The sequence below is a fragment of the Phyllosticta capitalensis genome, assembly GCF_038381095.1.
Source record: "Phyllosticta capitalensis strain CBS 128856 chromosome Unknown BKA78scaffold_3, whole genome shotgun sequence".
Taxonomy (NCBI): domain Eukaryota; kingdom Fungi; phylum Ascomycota; class Dothideomycetes; order Botryosphaeriales; family Phyllostictaceae; genus Phyllosticta; species Phyllosticta capitalensis.
Genome location: NW_027117441.1, coordinates 485,199 through 503,651, shown reverse-complemented (window position 1 = coordinate 503,651; position 18,453 = coordinate 485,199). Strand labels below are relative to the sequence as shown.

Sequence of the window (18,453 nt, the reverse complement as noted above, 5' to 3'; positions counted from 1 at the left end):
ACCCAACAACACCCTACCGCTAACCTCAGGTCCCGCATGTCGACCACGTCGTCGTCTTCAACATGCGTGTCACCACATGCGCAGCCCTCGCCCTCGCTCTCGCTTTGCCCTCGGTCGTCTTTGCCAGCCCTCAACATTATGATCGCTATTCATACTCGCCATCTCCTGCCCGCGATGCCCGTCCGCCATGGCGAAAACTATCCGATTTCGTCATCCAATCGCTCTGGCGAACCTCGGAGCATCTCAACACTGGTACCCCATCCGCCCCGTCAAAGGGTCGAGTCGCCCCGCCGCCCAAGGTTCTGGCGCGCTATGGCGACGACATGGTGCTTAGATTCAACCTGACGACCGAGTACGAGGCCCGGAAGCTTGCTGATGCCTCGGCGACCTTGTTCCTCGATGTCTGGGAGTTCAATGACAACTGGGTTGATATTCGCGTCGCCAAGGACGTTGTGAGTTCCCCGCTCCGCATCCGCCAGTTGCGCGTTTGCTTATCGTCGGAATTCTTCAGGTGCCTTCGTTGCTCGGACTCCTCCCGCCCTCTCTCCAGGAAGCGCACGCGCCGTTGATGCGCGACCACGACCTCGCCCAAGCAATCTACGACTCGTACCCTGCAACCGACCCTTCCGCCATCCCATCGCGCGAGCCATTTTCCCACGAGGTCCGTTCCAGCCAGAATGCCCAGACCAATCTCTTTTTCCGCGACTACCAGCCTCTATCCGTCATCACCCCTTGGATGAAGCTCATGGAATCGCTCTTCACCACCCACGTTCGCCTCATCAACATTGGCACCACCTACGAGGGTCGTGAAATCCCAGCGCTGCGCGTCGGTGTCCACCCCACCACCAACAACAAGGACTCCTCTACCAATGCGGCCCCGCGCAAGACCATTCTCGTCTCCGGCGGCATCCACGCTCGAGAATGGATCAGCACCACCACCGTCAACTATCTGGCCTACAGTCTAATCACCAGCTACGGCAAGTCGTCCCTGACGACTGCCCTTCTCGAAGCTTACGACTGGGTCTTTGTCCCGACGCTGAATCCCGATGGCTACGTCTACACCTGGGAGACGGACCGTCTTTGGAGGAAGAACCGCCAAACCACGTCTCTTCGCTTCTGCCGCGGAATCGATCTTGATCGCACCTATCCATTTCACTGGGATGCGGATGCTACGCGCGGAAATCCATGCTCCGAGTCTTATGCTGGGGAGACGCCTTTCGAAGGCGTCGAGTCAAAGCAATTCGCCGAGTGGGCCAGGAATCAAACCACAAACAACAATGTAGAGTTTGTCGCGTTCCTGGATCTGCACTCGTACTCGCAACAGGTGCTGTATCCGTACAGCTACTCGTGTGACGCGCTGCCGCCGACTCTGGAGAACCTAGAGGAAGTAGGCATGGGGCTCGCCAAGGCCATCCGCATCAGCAAGACAGGGCACGTGTACAAGTCCGAGTCGGCATGCCGGGGCAACGTCGTCGCGGCGACGACGCCAAACGGCGCGCCAACGGTGTTGCCGCGAATCGAAACGGGCGGCGGCGCCGCGCTCGACTACTTTTACCACGAGCTCGGCGTGCGCTACAGCTACCAGATCAAGCTGCGTGACACGGGGAGCTACGGCTTTCTTCTGCCCAAGGAACACATTGTTCCCACGGGCAAGGAAATTCTTGACGCAGTCCTCTATCTTGGTCGCTTCTTTTTGGGTGAGCTAGGCTTGCAATCCGACGACAGCAGTACCGGCGAAGACGGTGAATCTGCATCGGCGCCTGCGCCACCAAAAGATGGCATAGCGCAGACGGGGCCTACTCTCGCCAAGGTGAGCACGATAGATGAGCTTGACGTCGAGGGGCCATTGGACTGGGGATTCGAAAGCAGAAGGGAGGGTGACGACGACAGCCGGACGGAAGAGGAAGACGACGACGACGACGCAGCTGGTGCGTGGGAGCTGAGGCGGAGACGGCGCCGGTAAGCAAAGCAACGACGTAAACGACACTGAAAGAACGAACGACGCGCACAATGAAACAAAAGCACGTAGGAAGGAGGAGTAGATGCCCGAGCCCGCGTTTCGAGATGGCGTTTCGCATGAACCCCGAGTGTCTGACTGTCAGACGCGCGCCGGCGGGCCTTGGCGGTTCGTCGACCATGATCCGCTTGCTTGCGAGGCCCTCGCTTTTGAAACGCGGCGCCGAGTCCATTATTCGCTTGATGAGGTGTGTGTGTCTGGCATGCATGCGCGCTACCACCGATCGCACCACGACGTACGTCATTCTGTCAGCCTTGCCATCTTCAATGTGGGGCTGATTCGACCGGTTCGCTTTCACATTATCGCTACATTCGCGCTGCCGGACGACAGATATTTCTTGGATCTTTGAGCCAGCAGGCGTGTGAGCGCTGTAATAAAGAAGCTGTCTGGAGGCGGGGAGACTTGGATTATTGCCGATCGACTTTGTCCACTTTCCGTCGCTGACCGGGTAGGTTTATTTCTTGAATCCGAACATTTGTTTTTCCTCCTTCCCGGTGTTGGCGTCGGTTGGCTCGCTCGCGTTGGATTACTTTCTTGCTTCACGTAATTATACCAAATCGACAACTGCCGCCGTGTGTGTATCGGATAGCAACTGACGGACAACTGACTTCGTGCGGCGGCCGCGTATTCATCGATTGACAGGCAGAGGACAGTTTTGATGGGGCGTTTGAGCGTGTGGGAATTCCAGTATTTTTGAAGGTTTTTGGTCATCGCGTTTTCGTTCTTTTTTCTTCCTTTGCTTCTGGGTTCTGATGGTCGATTTTTTCCCCTCTTTGTCCATGTCTTCCTTCTCTGCACGCTCCTCGCCGACGGCTCCGTCAGTTTGCTTTGCCTCGCGCTGGCTGGCTGGCTGTCCTTCAATGTGCATATATTGGTAGCTTTTGGTCTGAAATTGTACTGTTGAGACAACAGAAAAAAAAATAGTCACTGCGACTACGTGTATGCAACCGACCCAGCACAGTCAAAAGTAAAAAAAGGCTCATTACAGATAGTTCGAAATTGGGAATTTGGGAGGAATCCACTGTGTAGGTTGCCAGCTCCCTTTCAAAGCTCTATTCCATGGCAACGGTTCTGAAATTCGTCCGAGGTCTGAGTGGAACAGAACAACAGACCCTTGGGGGGGGGCTTTGGATGCCATGTGTGTGGTGGTCTGGATAGAGACTGAGGCATGCTCCACACGTCGTCGTCTCCTTGAAGAGTCGAGTGGCAACAAGCTGCTGGCTGGCTGTCGAATATGTGTCTGCATTATTGCTGCGAGGTTCGTCCGCTGCTGACTGACTCACCGCGAGGAGGAGAAGGTGATGGTGGCGGGGGCTTTTGCTACTTTTTGATCTCTTGGTCGTTCTGCTGTGTGTGTGTCTCTTGGAACCGGAGAGCCGTGTGCATCTTTGGCATCAACATACCTTGACCTCTTGCCGGGTCATGTATGTACTCGCCTCTCTCCTCTTGCTTCGTGCACTCTCCATGCCATCTCGTCCCCCTGACTATCCCCTCGCTACATGTATAGAGCAACTCAACAAACCACCCCGCCATCCAGCCATCCAGCCGGCCTGCCGCACAAATGGCAGGAATCACCAAATACAATTGCAGTCTCAGAGGCACCACCTAGGTACCTAGTCATCTCACCTCGCCAACCAGGCAAAACCAACGCACCTCTCCCCTCCTCCGCTCCGCCCCACTTCCCTCCCCTCTCATCTCTCATCATCCGTCCCCACGCGCCGCGCGCCACCGCACCCCAAACCTTCAGTACGGCACAGGACGGTCGCCCTGGCGGCGCAACAGGGGCGCTATGCTTGACGGCAGTGGCTGGCTGGCGGGCGGGCGGGCGGGCGCAGCTCCTCCCATGGCTTCCATGGCTTCCTATGGCTTTTCGAGGTTTTTCGAGGCTTTTCGGGGCTTTTCGGGGCTTTTCGGGGCTGCTACGGGCTGCTACAGACGGCTTGGGCGTTGCTAGGGCGTGGGAGGGCGCGCGTGCATGTGGGAGCTGGCGGCGGTGTTGTCGCTGGTGGTGGCGATGGGGGCGTCAGAGGCGCAAGAGGCGCAACAGGCGCGGAGGGAGGCGTCGCCAGGGTCCAGCTGGGGCCGTCTCGGGCGTAACGTAAGGCTGGGTGTCATGGCGTTGGGGGTCGTCATTGGGGAGGATGATGATGGTGATGTGGAGAGAGGGGGTTGGGGAGGGAGGTGGGAAGGGAAGAGGTGGGCAGGGCAGGGTCGAGCACGAAGGTGAGGGGAGTACTGGAGTGACGCCGGGGGAAAGAGGAGAGGAGCGATTCCGCAGTGCATGAGCGTAGCATGGACTCAATCGCCTTGATTTAGAGGAGCAACAAACATTCGTTCGATAATGGACAAGTGGTTTTGTGCATTCTTTCTCATCTGACAACGACAGGGAGGGCTGCCTCCCCGTCTCTTTCTTCTCGTCGCCGGGCCGTTGCTTGAGCAATCTGGTATCTACCCGCCATCTTCATCCTCTTCGCCCAGCTGTCCCGTCTCTTGCAGTTTGCCGGCTTCTCCGTGACCGATGCGGCCAAACAGCGCGCCTCCTGGCAGACCATTCCAGGCACGTTTGCTCCAGGAAAGGCCGCGAGGATTGAGTGCGAAAGGGAAATTTCGTAAAGACGTGAAAAACGTGATACTCATGCTCGGAACTCGTGCTCGTACTCTTTCTGACTGTCGTGGCCAACCAGTGGTGGGGAAGGAGAAAAATGAGTTGGACAAGTGGTGGAGTAAAAGGGGGAAACACGACAAACAGAACGGACCAGAATTCTTTCTAGAAGAGGTGGAAAGAGAATCGAAAGAAACCTCGAGCATGCTCAAGATGCGGATGTGAAAGGAATGGAAGGGCGTGGTAGCAAGGAGAAGGGACCAGCTCCTCCATGGTACAGCCAGCGGACAGCTCGCACAGCACGCACAGCACAGCAGCGTCCCTCAGGGATAGCTGTACCGAGCATCAGCGCTCCTGACCTTTGCGGCCCCTGGCGCCGCCGCTACACCCGCTGCTACGCGCAAGAGCTTGGACATCCCGGCCGCCGCCTCGGCGGTGGGCGAGGTCGCGGTAGGGCTGGTCGTCGCGGTGGTCGAGGCGGATCCGGCAGTGTCAGACGCAGCACCACCAGCGAGGTCGTCAGGGTCCGACGGCAGCTTTGATGTTTCAGTCGCAGGTGCGGCCGTCGTCGTCGTGATTCGCGTCATGGGCGTCAGAGCACCGGAAGCGTGGTGGTGCCCTCCGCCGCACTGGCTGCATGTCCCGCAGCGCAGGCTGCATTCGCGGTCGCCGCCGTTGGTTCCGCATGAGCATGACAGCGACTGCCGGCGGATGCGTGTCCCGCAACTGTGCTGGAAGATATTGTAACACATGCCGGCTCCTTGAGGACCTGCCTTGGGGAGGGGAAAGAGAGTTGAGAAGGCCACGGCCGCGAGCGCGCGTCGTGGGGTCGATGGTGTTTTGGGCTTGGTGTGGAAGCTGGAAACAAGCCTGATACAGCACAGCGCATCAGCACGGGAGCTGTCGATGGACTTGACAGGCACCTACGCTGCTCGGGTGTTTGATAGGGCTGAGTAGTAGATGTAGTGTTCGACGGTCCAGAAATCTTGTGCGGTTTTTGGAGATGTTTTTTCAACTTTTTTCCTTTCTTTCTTTGGGAGTAGGGTAGGAAAAAGAAGAGAGAAAATGCAAGATAGACCAAGGATGGTCATGTACTTTAAGCTGACCAGTCGAACCAAGATGGGTAATAGGAGATGCTACCGACCAAGCCTGAAACATTCCAAGCGCTGTCCAGCATAGGGCGAAGGTCAAGGCCCAGATTGCTCGATCCAGCTCAATCCACACCATGTTTGCGTTCGGCCTTGTCCAAGTATTGCACTCACCTAGCCACTACACAGCCAACCAGCCAACCATCCAGCCAGCCAGAACGGCCCGCACATGAAACGCCATTGTAAAATTTCAAGGGGGAACGCTTAGGAATGTGCGTGCTGTACAACTCTGGTTTTCCAAACACCGGGCCGGTTGGCAAGGCCACACAGCCAATCCCCGTGCTTTTGGTCCACCACCACAAATGCTTGTAGGAGTAGCAAAGAATCAGCATCCCACCTACCCTTCTGTCATGGCCGAGCAGACATGTGAAACCCATACGTCCGTTCTGTACATGACCTGATTGTACGTCCGGCCCGTTCTGGCCAGCCCGCGAGCGACGGCATTCCAGGAACGCTAGTGGCTGTCAGCGTGGCCCCCCGTTGCCTTGCTGTTTTGAGCTTGGCTGCGTCGAGCCCACGACGACTGCTTCACTCCTTACAGCCAGCTAGCTCGGAGCTCCTTTGAACAGTCATCATGTCCCCGTCGCCACTGTCGTCGTCGCCGTCGTCGTGCTCTGTTCGTCGTCGGCGGTTGCGAAATCAGGCTTGGCCAGCAACCCGGGCACAGCCTCCTCTCTGCTCGGCCATGGTCCGCTGCCGGTGTGCCGGTGGTGGTGGTAGTCGTCCTGGACTGGGCACGTTGTAGGAGTACGTACGCAGCAGCAGGTATTGGTGTTGCACAACGTCCTCGGCCCAACGTGAGAGCATCACACCTTCAGGTACCCAGTGCCATCCAGCCGCAGCTCTTGCTTGTCATACGGTTTCGTCTGTTGCAACTCTTTTTTGACAGCTCGAACGCGTCATCCGGTCTTCGTCCACGTGGTCGAGAGATGTTGGTGACTTGGGTCGGATTTTTTCGTCGTCGGGTTTGCCGAGCGCGACATGAAGTTCTTTCGACCATCCAGCTGCGCACCACGGTCGCCCTCTTGTGGCCGCTCAACCGAATCTTAGTATTTGCCTTGCTCTTCCTCAGCTCCCAAATTCCGTCTAATTTGTCACGCGGCACAGGGCTGGCTGTGGAGACAACCTCGGCGTGCGTTGACTCTTCTCCCCCCATTCCTGTGCAAGGGCGCGCTACGCTGTCCTTGAACGATTCTTCTGCCACGCGCAGCTCAAGCCCACGGGTTGAGCGAGATGCCGGCCCAGTGGACAAATATTGTTCGGTATTGAGTTTGTTGGAGACGGAATAGACGCCACAACGAGAGAGACATGCCGTGTCCACCTCGAGACGGGTCGCGTTGTTGGCGCGGAAGCCGGAACAACAGACCCCACTCCCGCTATCTCATCGTGATGCCATTCGTATCGCTTTGGACAGCTTGTGGGTGCTCACAAGTATTCTGGAAACGTATTTAAGATCTTCTCCAACTCCATTTCAAAAGAAAGTTGAGATGTCGAAGAGAAAAAGCGACGAAATGGCATCTTCGGAGACAATGTTCCCTGGTGTTGCCTTCATCACGGGAGCAGCGGGATCAGGCAAGTCACAATTGGAGTATTTTCCCACCATCCAGACAGCATCTCATGCTAGACATTAGGCATTGGCAACGCTACCGCCCACGCTTTTGTAGAAGCTGGCTGTACCAGAATTGCCATTACAGACATCAACCCCACCACACTCGACAGCACCGCAAAGTCAATCTCAGAAAAGTACCCCAATGCCCAAATCCTCGCGGTGGCCGGCGACATCAGCTCTTCCGACTTTGTCGACTCCTTCATCGGCCAAGTTGTGGAAAAATTTGGACGTCTCGACTACTGCGTCAACTGCGCGGGCGTCCTCGGACCCGGCAAAGACTCGACGTCGACCTCGCTCGAGGAATTCGACAAGGTCAATGCTGTCAACTACCGCGGCTGCTGGCTGACCAACAGGGCCCAGCTCAAGGCCATGATGCGCCAGGACCCGCTGCCCAGCCACGATGCGCGGAGGCCGGCGCAGCGCGGCGCCATTGTCAACATTGCCAGCCAGCTCGGCATCGTGGGACGACCAAACGCTGGTAAGTGGCTCTGAAGCGTGTTTTGAATTCGATGCTCACCGTATTCGAGCGGCGTACTGTGCCTCGAAAGGCGCCGTCATTGCGTTGACGCGCTCCGACGCAATCGACTACTCGGCCCACGGCATCAGAGTCAATTGCATCTGCCCCGGCGTCATTGAGACACCATTCATCATGACCAAGCAGGAGGACAGAGAGGCCATCTTGCCCTTTGCCGAGATTGCTCCCATGAAGCGCATGGGGCAGCCGTACGAAGTCGCCGATGCTGCGCTGTTTCTTTGCTCGACCAAGGCAAGCTTTGTGCAGGGCCACGCAATGACTGTTGATGGAGGGTAAGAAATATCACTTTCCATGAGACTTGGACACGACTAACGATGCACTCAGATATGTGATCAACTAAGCTAGCAGGATTAATACCAAATGTGTATACTTTGAAAACACCAACCAAACCCCTTTTCTTACTTTTAGTTGGAATTTCATACAAAAATTTCATACATGCATACCGACACCAACATTTTGCTCTCCTATGCGTAACCTTGGGCCCTTTTACATGGCCTCAGATACGCCTTCCGCTCCGCACAGACTAAAGCTCTCTAAACGAAAAATAGACCGAGTCCTCATGCTGCGAGCGCGTCCGGTCCAACAGCAGCGCTTCAAACATCAACTCTGTCATATAGTGCATGAGCACGAATCGCCCCGGCACCTCTGGATTCGGCTCTTCGATATCGCACAGGATTATCTTGTCGAACCCCTTGGAGGGCAAGCGGCGGATGGCTTCGACCCAGCTCATGTAGTACCACGTCAAGTTGCCTCTGTCTTTAACGGGCGTCCTCGGTGGTAGCTTCGACCGCGCCAAGACCCATTTGCTCTGGCGCCTTGCCATCCTTTCGTAGTCTTTGGGCGGGTTCTCGAAAAAGTCTCGCGGGTTGATGGCCAGGACAAGCGTCTGCCGGCTGTCCCTTTGCGGGCAGTCCAGCCAGTGTGTGAAGAGGGCCAGGTCCATTGGGCAGGTTTGCAGCCACTGCCTCTCGATGATCTCCATGTCGGCGCGGATGGTCGAGCTCACGGCGAGAAGGGGTTGAAACTTGGCGTACTCTGCCTTGTTGTTCCCGGTGATTTTTTTCAGCACCTCCAACCTCGACTGCGATCCCGAACGATATGTGGACAAAAGGCGTGTCGTCGTGCTGTCGACCGTGCCAATGTCGGCACAGACTTCGGCCAAGATCTTCTGGCGGAGCTCTGGGGGCAGCATCTCCAGAAACGGGGCCCTCTTTTCTTTCTTCCTCCTGATGGGGAGGGCGCGAACTTTTCAAGTCAGCTTTGCTCTCGTACAGCTTCGAGAGAACTTACTCAAAGGCATGATAGCCAGGATGAAAATAGCCACGAAAGGTACATGGCAAGCCCACAGAAAGTGGAACAAAGCTGTGGAAATTCGAGACATGGCTAGCTTGCTGGACGGTTTTGCTGGACTTTGGCAAGAGATGAGACTTCTGGGAAAGTTCGACGGCTGGAGAGGAAAGCAGGCAGGCCCTCCCAAGCTCTTATAGGGAGACATAGACATGTTGGGGCAAATCAGTCCCTGAGCAAAACTTCAATCGCATCCCGTCCGTCCCTTTCGTTGGACGCAAAATCCATGAGGTCTTCCATGGTACGCTCTTAACCCTGACCCCAACATCCAAAACAGAGCATTTCCCAACACCACAACGACAACGTTGTGTTGATGTCCGCACTGGCGCATCGGAGCGGCGGTTGCTCTACGACTTTCGTGAGAATTGTCGGATCCTCAAATCGAATGGCATTGATTTTGTTCCTCTTCCGGTACCACACTTGGACAATGCCGTTGTTCCAGTGCCCCAACAAAGGCTTGCACTGACTTCCATCAGAGTTCCGCCTTGACGAATCCTATTCTTTGTCCGACACCGAGACAGGCGCCTGCAGCCAGCCAAAAATTGAAAATTTTAGACACTGCGCTTCGACACCACGAGACATGGGCGGAGAAGCTCCCAAGACTCGAACCAGTATAATTCGGACTCTGGATCCCCTGAATATCGATGTTGGATTGGAACAGCAGGCCTCTTTCAGATTTTTCCTTTGCAATAATTCACATTGTTCATTGACAACACCTTTCTTTTCGACCCTTTCATTGTTGTAAAGAGACTTTGTATCGTATATTACCCTTCTCTACGGAATTCGAATCGCGCACGAACCTGTCATCTTCTTGATTCGCTGCGCGACCCACAAACCATCTTTCATTACATCTCTACTGCTGGCCATGGAGCAGCTTTACCAATCACTGGACGCCTTCCAAAGCCGCTGGATCCGGTTGGGAGTGGTCCCGCTTCTCGATCAGTCCGAAGTCGAACACATTGCAAACCACGCTAAGTCGCGAGAGCAAATCCCCGAGCCTCTCTATCTCAGCATCGCTGAAGAGACAAACGCAGTCTTGGGAAAGACCATGCCTGCAGTCGATGGCCTGGCCAAAGCCGCAGGCGACGACGCAGAACTGGCAAAGGCACTCAAGGACTACCAAGACATGGTGCAGCGCCGGCGCGAGAATCTTGCATGGAAGAGTACCATCGCCTCGTCGAGCGCATTGGGGAGCTGACGGCAGAAGACGAGGTTGAAGAGGACGAGTCTGCGTGCGTCGTCGCTGAGAGCAGTACCGCCGCCAGCCTCGACGACCCCTACGATGCGGACGACGAAGAATATCCTTGCGAAAATGTGTCGGCCCCATCTACGCGTGCCACGACCCCAAGTCTCGCCTGGAGCGACGACGTGGAGAAGAGCTCGGTGTCTACAAATACATCTGCGACTTCTCGCTGTGGCTCCCCCAACGCTTCTCTACCGACGTACAACCCTTGGACTGGAGCCAAGCTGCTGGACAGACTTGTCGCTCTTCCGACGGCTGGGGAATGGAAGTATAGCAAATTTGAGCAAGAGGAGCACTGCGTAGGAGCGGAAGGAGTGGTGCAAAGGTTGACGATGGACACTATTTTCGACAATGGTCTGGCAGTGAGGGGTTTGGTGGGACGCCGACCTTGATTCCGTGGCGGGGACTTCTAGAAAGTACAATACAAAGCCTGCTATCTGCACATGTGCCATGGACGCATTGTGAATGCCGCCCGGTTTGCCCAAGCTCTTTGCTGCAAACCGCAAGCCATGCCGACTACATGTAGCCCAGGCGTGGGGAAAAGGTTGTATGACGTTTGATGCAGCAACGGCGCGCGAAGCTACCCCATAACTTTCCACGTGCAGGTGTCGAATAGGAGGCTAGCGCTTACCGTTCCAGCAAGAACCGGGCTGCTAACTACCTTAAGGCTTCGACTGGATCGGTCGATGAGACAAAGACAGTGGTTCGAAGGTGAGGAGGGAGGAGAAGAATAATGGCCGGTTTGCGGAGGCGGCAGGCGAGAGGCACAGCGCAAGCCGGAGCAAAGAAAGCGTCAAAGAAGACCCCCAACAATTAAAAAAGTGGATGCGCCGACCATGGGAGCTTGTACTGTAGACAAAAAAGAGTGAGGGCGACCAAGGGCATGCGTGACTGGACCGTGTGAGGCGTGACTCGGCCGCTCGGCGCTCGGCTGCGATTATTAAGAGGCCGCTCAAATTCTCTTCAGCAGTCCCTACTTAACCAACGACTCGACTCCTCCCGCCACAACCATCCTCCGCCTTCACCAATCTTCGCTCGCCGTCCGTCTCTCGCCCTCGTCAAGGCTTGCGACAACAAACCCCGGAAAGCAAACGCCGTCGCCCCAAACGCCCGCCAGGAGTCAAGCGCTTCGCTGCTCCTCTGCACCGCATCCGTCCGTCAACTTCTGCCTGAGGGACCCCACAAAGCAACCACCTGAGATATCTCGACACCGCGGCTGTATATGTATTCGCCCCGTGACAACGCCTTCAGACAGGAACCTCCGCCGAAGCTGCAATCATTTCGTGACATACGAAAGCCGTGTAGCGAATTCCACTCGACCAACGGCTAGCCCGTCCTCACACTCCAAGCTGCAACCATTCCGACCTTAACCATCAAAATTTATCCCCCAAAGGCCTGCATTCACTGCATGTCTTTGTCGGCTCCCACCAGCTCTCGCCATCCCCATACCACTCACCCCGCCTCCCGCTTCTTCCGCTAAGCCGTCTCCGACAACGCCGTCACCATGGCCAACCTCAATGTCCGCCGGGATGTCACCGATCCCTTCTACCGCTACAAGATGGAGCGCCTGCAGTCCAAGATTGAGGGCAAGGGCAATGGCATCAAGACTGTCATTGTCAATTTGAGCAACGTCGCCCAGCAGCTGGCTCGCCCTCCTTCCTGTACGCCTTCCCCTCAGTTTCCATATTTGAACCATGCTAATCACTACCTCAGATGTCATCAAGTACTTTGGTTTCGAACTTGGTGCCCAGACCAACATCAACCCCAACGACGATCGCTGGATCATCAACGGCGCCCACGAGGCCTCCAAGCTGCAGGATTATCTTGACGGATTTATCCAGAAGTTTGTTCTTTGCAAGAAGTGCAAGAACCCCGAAACCGAGGTCAACATCAAGGATGGCCGCATCATTCTCGACTGCAAGGCCTGTGGCCAACGCACCGATGTCGACCTTGCCCTCAAGCTTAGCTCCTTCATCCTCAAGAACCAGCCCAAGAAGGGAAAGAAGGACAAGTCGACCAAGAAGGCTGAGCGCAAGGCCAAGAAGGAGGCCGGCCGCAACGGTGACGCCGATGAGCACAGCGGCAGCCAGGGAGACAGCGGCAATGATGATTCTGCTGAGAACGGCGACGTTGAGCTCGACGCTGGCAGCGATGACGAGCTCACTCGCCGCATCAAGGCTGAAGCCAAGGACATTGACGTTGCCGAGCCAAAGGAAGTCCAGTGGTCCGTCGACACGTCCGAGGAGGCTGTCAAGGCCCGTGCCAAGGACCTTCCGGACGACCTCAAGCGTGCTCTCGTCATTGAGGGCGAAGATGAGGGCGAAGATGGCCCCAACGTCTACGACCAGCTTGGACTCTGGATCCAGGAGACGGCCAAGGAGAAGGGCGGTGTTTCGAAGCTCGAGGACGTCGAGATTTACTTGAAGGCCAAGGAACTGGGCGTTGAGACCAAGTACAAGACGCTCGCGGTCTTGGCCCAGACCATCTTTGACGACAACATCCTCAAGCAGATTGACGGACGCGCTGGCATGCTCAAGAAGATGATCACCTCGGACAAGCACGAAAAGGCTTTCCTTGGTGGCATGGAGCGTTTCGTCGGCATTGAGAAGCCTAACCTCATTCGCTCCGTCTCGGCCATTCTCATGAAGCTCTACGACAATGACCTCATTTCGGAGGAGACGCTCAAGGCTTGGGGCCACAAGGCCAGCAAGAAGTACGTCGACCTGTCTATTAGCCGCAAGGTTCGCCAGTCTGCCGAGCAGTTCATCGAGTGGCTTGAGAACGCCGAGAGCGATGACGATTCGGACGACGAGTAATGTGCCTCTTGACGGATTGACGATTATGGGTGCAAAAGTTGTTCCTGTATCGAATGCCGAATTTGCTTGATTGGCTGCTTTCCTTGCTTTACCTTTCGGGTTATGTTCACAACTCCGCTCCTTCGATACGTGCTGTTGGTGGAATTCCTACACGTACGGTAGTTCCTAAGTAAATCATGTCCTTTTTGAAAACTCGATTGTGCACCGTGACATGCATGTGAAGATGTACGAGACCTGCATGTTCCCGTCGACATGACTTGCATGAAGTTGAGGCTGGCTCGGAAAACCTTCCCTGTACTTCGCCTATCGATAGTACCTTGCTCAGGTCTCCGAGGCTTGATGTCCGTCAACGTTCGACACCCACCTCTCAACCGACCATGGATGTTTCCCAGCGCAATGCCGCTGCTCTTCAAGGTTCGCAAATGCTTCGAGCTCACTTGGCATGACTGACGTGTGCACAGAGCGTGTCATGAAGCTCGCCACTGCGCTGGTGAAGCGGTTCGAGAATATCGTCGCTCTGGCTTCCGTATGCCCTCCAACCACTCCCACACCCGTTTATACATGACCTTTTACTGAGCATCCTATTCGCATAGCCTGACGCCAAAGACTTCAACACCACCGCCAGCACAAAGTTCCAGATGGAGGTTGAGACTGCGGCCTTGGTACGACTCTTCTGCCCTTCCCCATCGCCGCATCAGAGCCTCGCACATGATGACAGTACAATCATTCCCTCCATGATAATGCTCTCAGCGGTCCACGAATCTACATACCGCTGAACCCAAGGGGACGAAGCTTACGCGTGCATTCCCAGATCCGCGCGACCGAAGACATCCTCACCCTGACGCGCCAGATGCAGGAGCTGTGGCTCTTCGGCCAGCTCAACACCGTAGACAAGGACGGCAAAGCCAAAGAGATATCGCAGGTCGAAGACGACGCGCGCGCCATTGCGGCGGCCGTGGAGCAGCTGGCGAGGGATATGCTTTGAGCGGGCGCCGGCGCCGGCGCGGGTTCGTCTGCTGGTGATGAATTGGCAAAATGGTGGCGTTTGAGGTTACAAAGATACCCAGGAACGATCGATCGGTGGGAAATGGCATTTATGGGAGCTCAATCAAGATCTTTTGCGCAGGCTTGCAAGACGCTTTTCCATCACAGACGGCAACCACTTTTTGCGTTGGCGGCCAGCTTGGACGCGTCGGCTGTGCCAATCAACGCGTCCTCCGCGCTTTTGCTCTTCCGCGCCGTCCTCTCCAACGACCGTCGCACTCGAGTCACCAGTCCACCACAATGTCTGCCGCCGACGCAACCATGCCTCCGCCGTCCTCCTCACGTCTCCCACTGACGCTCATCGTCGCGACAACTCCGTCGCTCGGCATCGGCAAAAACGGCGGCCTGCCATGGCCCATGCTCAAGAAGGAAATGGCCTACTTTGCCCGCGTCACCAAGCGCGTGCCCACGTCCTCCTCAATCACTGCGTCCTCTTCGCCTAGCAGCAGCAGCGGCGGCTCTTCTCCAAACATTTGCAACGCCGTCATCATGGGCCGCAAGACTTGGGACTCGATCCCCCTGCGCTTCCGCCCGCTCAAGGACCGGCTCAACGTCGTCATTTCGCGCTCGCCCGACGCCTCCATCGCCGGCGTCGCCGAGGCCGCCGCAAAGGGCAACTCGGTCGTCACTGCATCGTCGCTGTCTGCAGCGCTTGCCAAGCTCGAGGCGCTGTCTTCTCAATCTCACGGCGGTCCGTCGACGAGCACGAGCAACAACGCCACCTCGCCAGACGCAGACAGCAGGCTCCTCATCAACGGCGAACCGCTCGCGGGCCTCGGCCGCGTCTTCGTCATCGGCGGCGCGGCGCTGTACAAGGCGGCGCTGGAGACGCCGAATGCGCGGACGGTGCTGCTGACGCGGATAGCGCGCGACTGGGACTGCGACACGTTTTTCCCGGTCGACGTGGAGGGCCCGGGGTGGACGCGGAAGAGCAACGATGAGTTGAGCGCGTTTGTGGGCGAGGAGGTGCCGCAGGGGAGTGTCAGGGAGCTGGTCAAGGCGAAGGACGAGGGACAGCTGGACGAGGAGGTTGAGTTTGAGTTTCGGCTTTTTGAGAGGGAGGGCGAGTGGTAGTCGTTTGGAGGGGAGGAATGTCGAAGATACCCAAATTGGAGCATTCGAGTCTTTGTCTTCAAGCGCCTTCCTCAGAGCTATACACACGAGTCGCAAGGAACAACTTCCATGTCAACACACCGAATTCTTGGAACTACGCTGATCGTGAGCAGCCGCCGTGACATCACGCAAACAATCGGGATGGCGAAACTCTGCCCGGAAAAACGCGAGCTCCGGCGAGCTTAATATCTATGGATCCACCGGATTCTCCGTATCGTTGTTTCCCATCTACTCCCTCTTCTCTCTCAACCTCGTGGTTGTCGTCGTCGTCGCCGTCATGGCGCCTCTGCAAAGCATCAGGCATACTTATGGAGCGCGCGGGTTTCTCATTTCCCATTCGCTCGTCCGCGGTTTCCATGAGTCGCCCTTGATGTTCGTGGATGGGACTCTGGAAAGAGGGGGGAAGTGAACCTTCCATTGAAGCCATGTCCTCTCCTGGGCAGAGTCCCAACAAAGCTCCTGGGTCTGCACTTTCAGTTCGTCCCATCTTCCATCCATCTTGCTCCTCCATCGCCGACTCGACTCAAGCTTCTGCAAATGCGATTCATTTCCTCCATGGGCAATCCACCAAGATTATCAAAAAGGTTGTGGACCTTGGGCCTGCTGGCAACATTGGTCCTACTACTCTTGCTGTGCACGCTTCGACCCGAACGACAACAACAACAACAACAACCTCCTCAAGAGGCCCTCCAGAAGCGCGGCGACCCATGCGGCGAGAACACGGGAACAGCATCTTTTGACGGCAGCAACGACAACGGCGACAAAGAAACCCATCCCTGCGCCCTTCGACCCGTTCAACAGACTCAAACAGCCCTCCAGAAGCGCGGCGACCCACGCGGCGAGGACAACGATGGAAACGACAACGGCGACGAAGCAAACCATCCCTGGTGGGAAAAGCAGGACAAGATACACTTCGCTCCCATTTGGCCGGGACCCGCCAAAGAGCCCTCAAACACTCGAACCAAGTGCGACACCAAGGCCTGGCTCTTCTGGCTATCTTTCAACGCTCATCAGCACGACTTTGAGAGACACCGCAAGGCACGGGACATCCTCTGCCTACCTGAGCCCGCCTGGAAGTCAGATGCGTGCACAATGGCCCCTGACAAGCCGTTCAATTCCTTCGAGTTCAAGGCTGCCTGCCAACGCCGAGACTTTGCGATGTTGAATCTGCGCCAATATATCAACAGGGCCAAAGCCTTGACAAAAGAGCAGAGGGAACGCGAGAAGATCAACTTTAACATTTGGAAGAAGATCAGGGAAAGGTATAGGATTGACCTCGACAATGCTTGCTTGCAAGAGGCGAAAGGAGCAAAGTTGTTTTGTAGGTTGGTAGCCAAAGTCTACTACTACGGGTTCGTCCCTTGAGATTTGTGGCTGGGGGGACTTCGTCATCTGCTTCGTTGGGACAGGAAGAATTCGGCCATGTTTGCGCGGTGTTTCAGGAATTGTCGGGCTTTCTGCATTTGGAAGATGGAGCCATTGGATTCTGGCAGAGACCTTCTTTTCCATGTCTTTTTGGCATTCTGGGCATGGGTTGGTTGGCCGCACACTCGGATGTAGTGCGTCTTGAAGTGCAGCCTGTGCAGGATCAATCGCGCGATCATTTGGCAAAGCATCAAAGCATGTCAGGCAGATACTTGGCAGGGACAAATGGGAAAAGAAGAAATCGGCCCCTGTGGCCGCATTGCGGTTACAGAATCCTCCACTCACTTCCACTCACAAACCTGCCTCATCCACCCATCCAATGTCGTTCATCCTCCCCCAAGACTGTTCGTCCCCTACAAGAAGGTCCTCAATCTACTTCAACACGTCAGTCTTCGTCAACATATCTATCCAAGGAAGTCAAAGTCTTACCTCAGTTCTCACGCCGAAACGTGCATCTCGCACCTCTCCTCGCACCGACGGTGCACGCAGTCAAGCCTGCTGCAGACGGGATTGTCGTAGTGGGTCTTGCAGCCGCACTCGCAGCACTGCCAGCGCGTCAACTGCGGCACACTCATGCCGCTGAGCGTCTTGCCGGGCTCGAGGTAGACAACGTGCTGCGGGTGCTGCACGTCGTCGTCCTCCCCAGCAGAGGAGACGCCCCACAGGCGGTCGGTGGAGGAGGAGGCAGAGGCTGCGGCGAGAGACAAGCCGGACATGTCGTCGTCGTCGTCGTCGTCGTCGTCGTCGTCGTCTTCGTCTTCGTCGTCCTCGTCCTCATCCTTGTCCTGGTTCTCGTCCTTGTCCTCGTCGTCCTCATCCTCTTCCTCTTCGCTGTCGTTATCTTCGTCGTCGTCGGCTGTGGCGGGGCCGGCGGTAGTGGTGGTAGCGGTGGTGGTGGTGATGGTGGAGGGAGGCGTACCACGCGCTCCAGCGAGGAGAGCTGGGAGCGACATGGTAGAGGCCGAGGAGAAGCGCTCTGCGGAGTAGGAGGGCGAGGGAGAGGGAGCAGGAGCGGCGGCGGTGGCAGGGCCAGGCGCGGAGGAGAGAGACGGCGCAGGGCTCTCGCTGGCCGGCGGTGGTGGTCTTGTGTGAGGAGATGACGGTCTCCGTAGAGGCTCCGTAGTCATCCTCGTTGCCGCCATTCTTTGCCTTCGCTGGCTGCTTCTTCTGGAGTTTCCGGTAAGCGCGAGCCAGCGACTCTTTGGCTGAGTTGGCCATGGTTGTTTGAGAGAAAGAGCGTGGTGTTGAGGAGAAGAGAGGATAGTGTTGTGGTAGAATAGCAGAGGCTGCGTGGCAGAAGGGAGGAAGAAGATGGGGAAAGAGGAAGATGGTGAATGTGGAAGGGCAAAGAAGGTGACTTACTGGCAACAGAACTTCGTCATCATTGTCTTTCTCGCCCTTGACGCGCTCCAAGCCCTTGCGATTCTTCACCCGTCGCAGCCAGCTGCTTCGCGGCTGCTGCTGAGTCTCCTCTTTTTCCTTGAGCTTGCAGTCTGTCATGATGGTCTAAACGGTCAGTCAACGCCTGCAAAGTTTTAGAAACTCGAAAACCTA

At 56.3% G+C, this 18,453-nt stretch overlaps 10 protein-coding genes across 10 annotated transcripts; 7 read left to right on the top strand and 3 right to left on the bottom strand.

The window, feature by feature from the left end:
* Positions 1–62: 62 nt before the first annotated feature.
* On the top strand, positions 63–1,963 carry BKA78DRAFT_330294 (uncharacterized protein; the record flags this gene model as incomplete). The annotated part of the gene is made up of 3 exons (XM_066889759.1): positions 63–452; positions 512–1,727; positions 1,824–1,963. 3 exons carry the CDS (start codon positions 63–65, stop codon positions 1,961–1,963), a joined length of 1,746 nt encoding a protein of 581 aa, XP_066746222.1.
* A 2,930-nt stretch (positions 1,964–4,893) lies between these two features.
* BKA78DRAFT_93527 (uncharacterized protein) lies at positions 4,894–5,793 on the bottom strand. Its single transcript, XM_066894000.1, has 2 exons — positions 5,547–5,793; positions 4,894–5,489 (listed from the first exon to the last, which is right to left on the bottom strand). The coding sequence occupies exons 1-2, from the start codon at positions 5,708–5,710 to the stop codon at positions 4,943–4,945; spliced, it is 711 nt and encodes a 236-aa protein (XP_066746221.1). The 5' UTR covers positions 5,711–5,793; the 3' UTR covers positions 4,894–4,942.
* A 1,312-nt stretch (positions 5,794–7,105) lies between these two features.
* On the top strand, positions 7,106–8,343 carry BKA78DRAFT_93545 (oxidoreductase). Its single transcript, XM_066894001.1, has 4 exons — positions 7,106–7,339; positions 7,399–7,854; positions 7,904–8,183; positions 8,236–8,343. The coding sequence occupies exons 1-4, from the start codon at positions 7,255–7,257 to the stop codon at positions 8,249–8,251; spliced, it is 837 nt and encodes a 278-aa protein (XP_066746220.1). The 5' UTR covers positions 7,106–7,254; the 3' UTR covers positions 8,252–8,343.
* A 91-nt stretch (positions 8,344–8,434) lies between these two features.
* Positions 8,435–9,525, bottom strand: BKA78DRAFT_341742 (uncharacterized protein; the record flags this gene model as incomplete). The annotated part of the gene is made up of 2 exons (XM_066890365.1): positions 9,202–9,525; positions 8,435–9,156 (listed from the first exon to the last, which is right to left on the bottom strand). Exons 1-2 carry the CDS (start codon positions 9,410–9,412, stop codon positions 8,435–8,437), a joined length of 933 nt encoding a protein of 310 aa, XP_066746219.1. The 5' UTR covers positions 9,413–9,525.
* A 598-nt stretch (positions 9,526–10,123) lies between these two features.
* On the top strand, positions 10,124–11,364 carry BKA78DRAFT_341741 (uncharacterized protein; the record flags this gene model as incomplete). The annotated part of the gene is made up of 2 exons (XM_066890364.1): positions 10,124–10,387; positions 10,423–11,364. The coding sequence occupies 2 exons, from the start codon at positions 10,124–10,126 to the stop codon at positions 10,891–10,893; spliced, it is 735 nt and encodes a 244-aa protein (XP_066746218.1). The 3' UTR covers positions 10,894–11,364.
* Positions 11,365–12,005: 641 nt separating this feature from the next.
* On the top strand, positions 12,006–13,317 carry BKA78DRAFT_248033 (domain found in IF2B/IF5-domain-containing protein; the record flags this gene model as incomplete). Its single annotated transcript, XM_066884344.1, has 2 exons — positions 12,006–12,162; positions 12,215–13,317. 2 exons carry the CDS (start codon positions 12,006–12,008, stop codon positions 13,315–13,317), a joined length of 1,260 nt encoding a protein of 419 aa, XP_066746217.1.
* A 377-nt stretch (positions 13,318–13,694) lies between these two features.
* On the top strand, positions 13,695–14,302 carry BKA78DRAFT_350721 (mediator complex, subunit Med22; the record flags this gene model as incomplete). Its single annotated transcript, XM_066891042.1, has 4 exons — positions 13,695–13,731; positions 13,779–13,843; positions 13,911–13,979; positions 14,129–14,302. 4 exons carry the CDS (start codon positions 13,695–13,697, stop codon positions 14,300–14,302), a joined length of 345 nt encoding a protein of 114 aa, XP_066746216.1.
* A 320-nt stretch (positions 14,303–14,622) lies between these two features.
* BKA78DRAFT_248745 (dihydrofolate reductase-like domain-containing protein) lies at positions 14,623–15,435 on the top strand (the record flags this gene model as incomplete). The annotated part of the gene is made up of 2 exons (XM_066884419.1): positions 14,623–15,032; positions 15,105–15,435. The coding sequence occupies 2 exons, from the start codon at positions 14,623–14,625 to the stop codon at positions 15,433–15,435; spliced, it is 741 nt and encodes a 246-aa protein (XP_066746215.1).
* Positions 15,436–15,928: 493 nt separating this feature from the next.
* BKA78DRAFT_93494 (uncharacterized protein) lies at positions 15,929–16,921 on the top strand. The gene has a single exon (XM_066893999.1). The coding sequence runs from the start codon at positions 16,012–16,014 to the stop codon at positions 16,837–16,839; it is 828 nt and encodes a 275-aa protein (XP_066746214.1). The 5' UTR covers positions 15,929–16,011; the 3' UTR covers positions 16,840–16,921.
* BKA78DRAFT_366300 (uncharacterized protein) lies at positions 16,922–18,399 on the bottom strand (the record flags this gene model as incomplete). Its single annotated transcript, XM_066892577.1, has 2 exons — positions 16,922–18,185; positions 18,262–18,399. The coding sequence occupies 2 exons, from the start codon at positions 18,397–18,399 to the stop codon at positions 17,337–17,339; spliced, it is 987 nt and encodes a 328-aa protein (XP_066746213.1). The 3' UTR covers positions 16,922–17,336.
* Positions 18,400–18,453: the final 54 nt, after the last annotated feature.

Bases quoted from the DNA above. Each gene is read 5' to 3' on its own strand.
- BKA78DRAFT_93527 (XM_066894000.1), bottom strand. From the start codon at position 5,710: ATGACCATCCTTGGTCTATCTTGCATTTTCTCTCTTCTTTTTCCTACC. The intron at 5,490-5,546 runs GTAGGTGCCTGT...GTGCTGTATCAG, and splicing joins CTATCAAACACCCGAGCAGC to GCTTGTTTCCAGCTTCCACA.
- BKA78DRAFT_93494 (XM_066893999.1), top strand. From the start codon at position 16,012: ATGCGATTCATTTCCTCCATGGGCAATCCACCAAGATTATCAAAAAGG.
- BKA78DRAFT_93545 (XM_066894001.1), top strand. From the start codon at position 7,255: ATGTCGAAGAGAAAAAGCGACGAAATGGCATCTTCGGAGACAATGTTC. The intron at 7,340-7,398 runs GCAAGTCACAAT...GCTAGACATTAG, and splicing joins CACGGGAGCAGCGGGATCAG to GCATTGGCAACGCTACCGCC. The intron at 7,855-7,903 runs GTAAGTGGCTCT...ACCGTATTCGAG, and splicing joins CGTGGGACGACCAAACGCTG to CGGCGTACTGTGCCTCGAAA.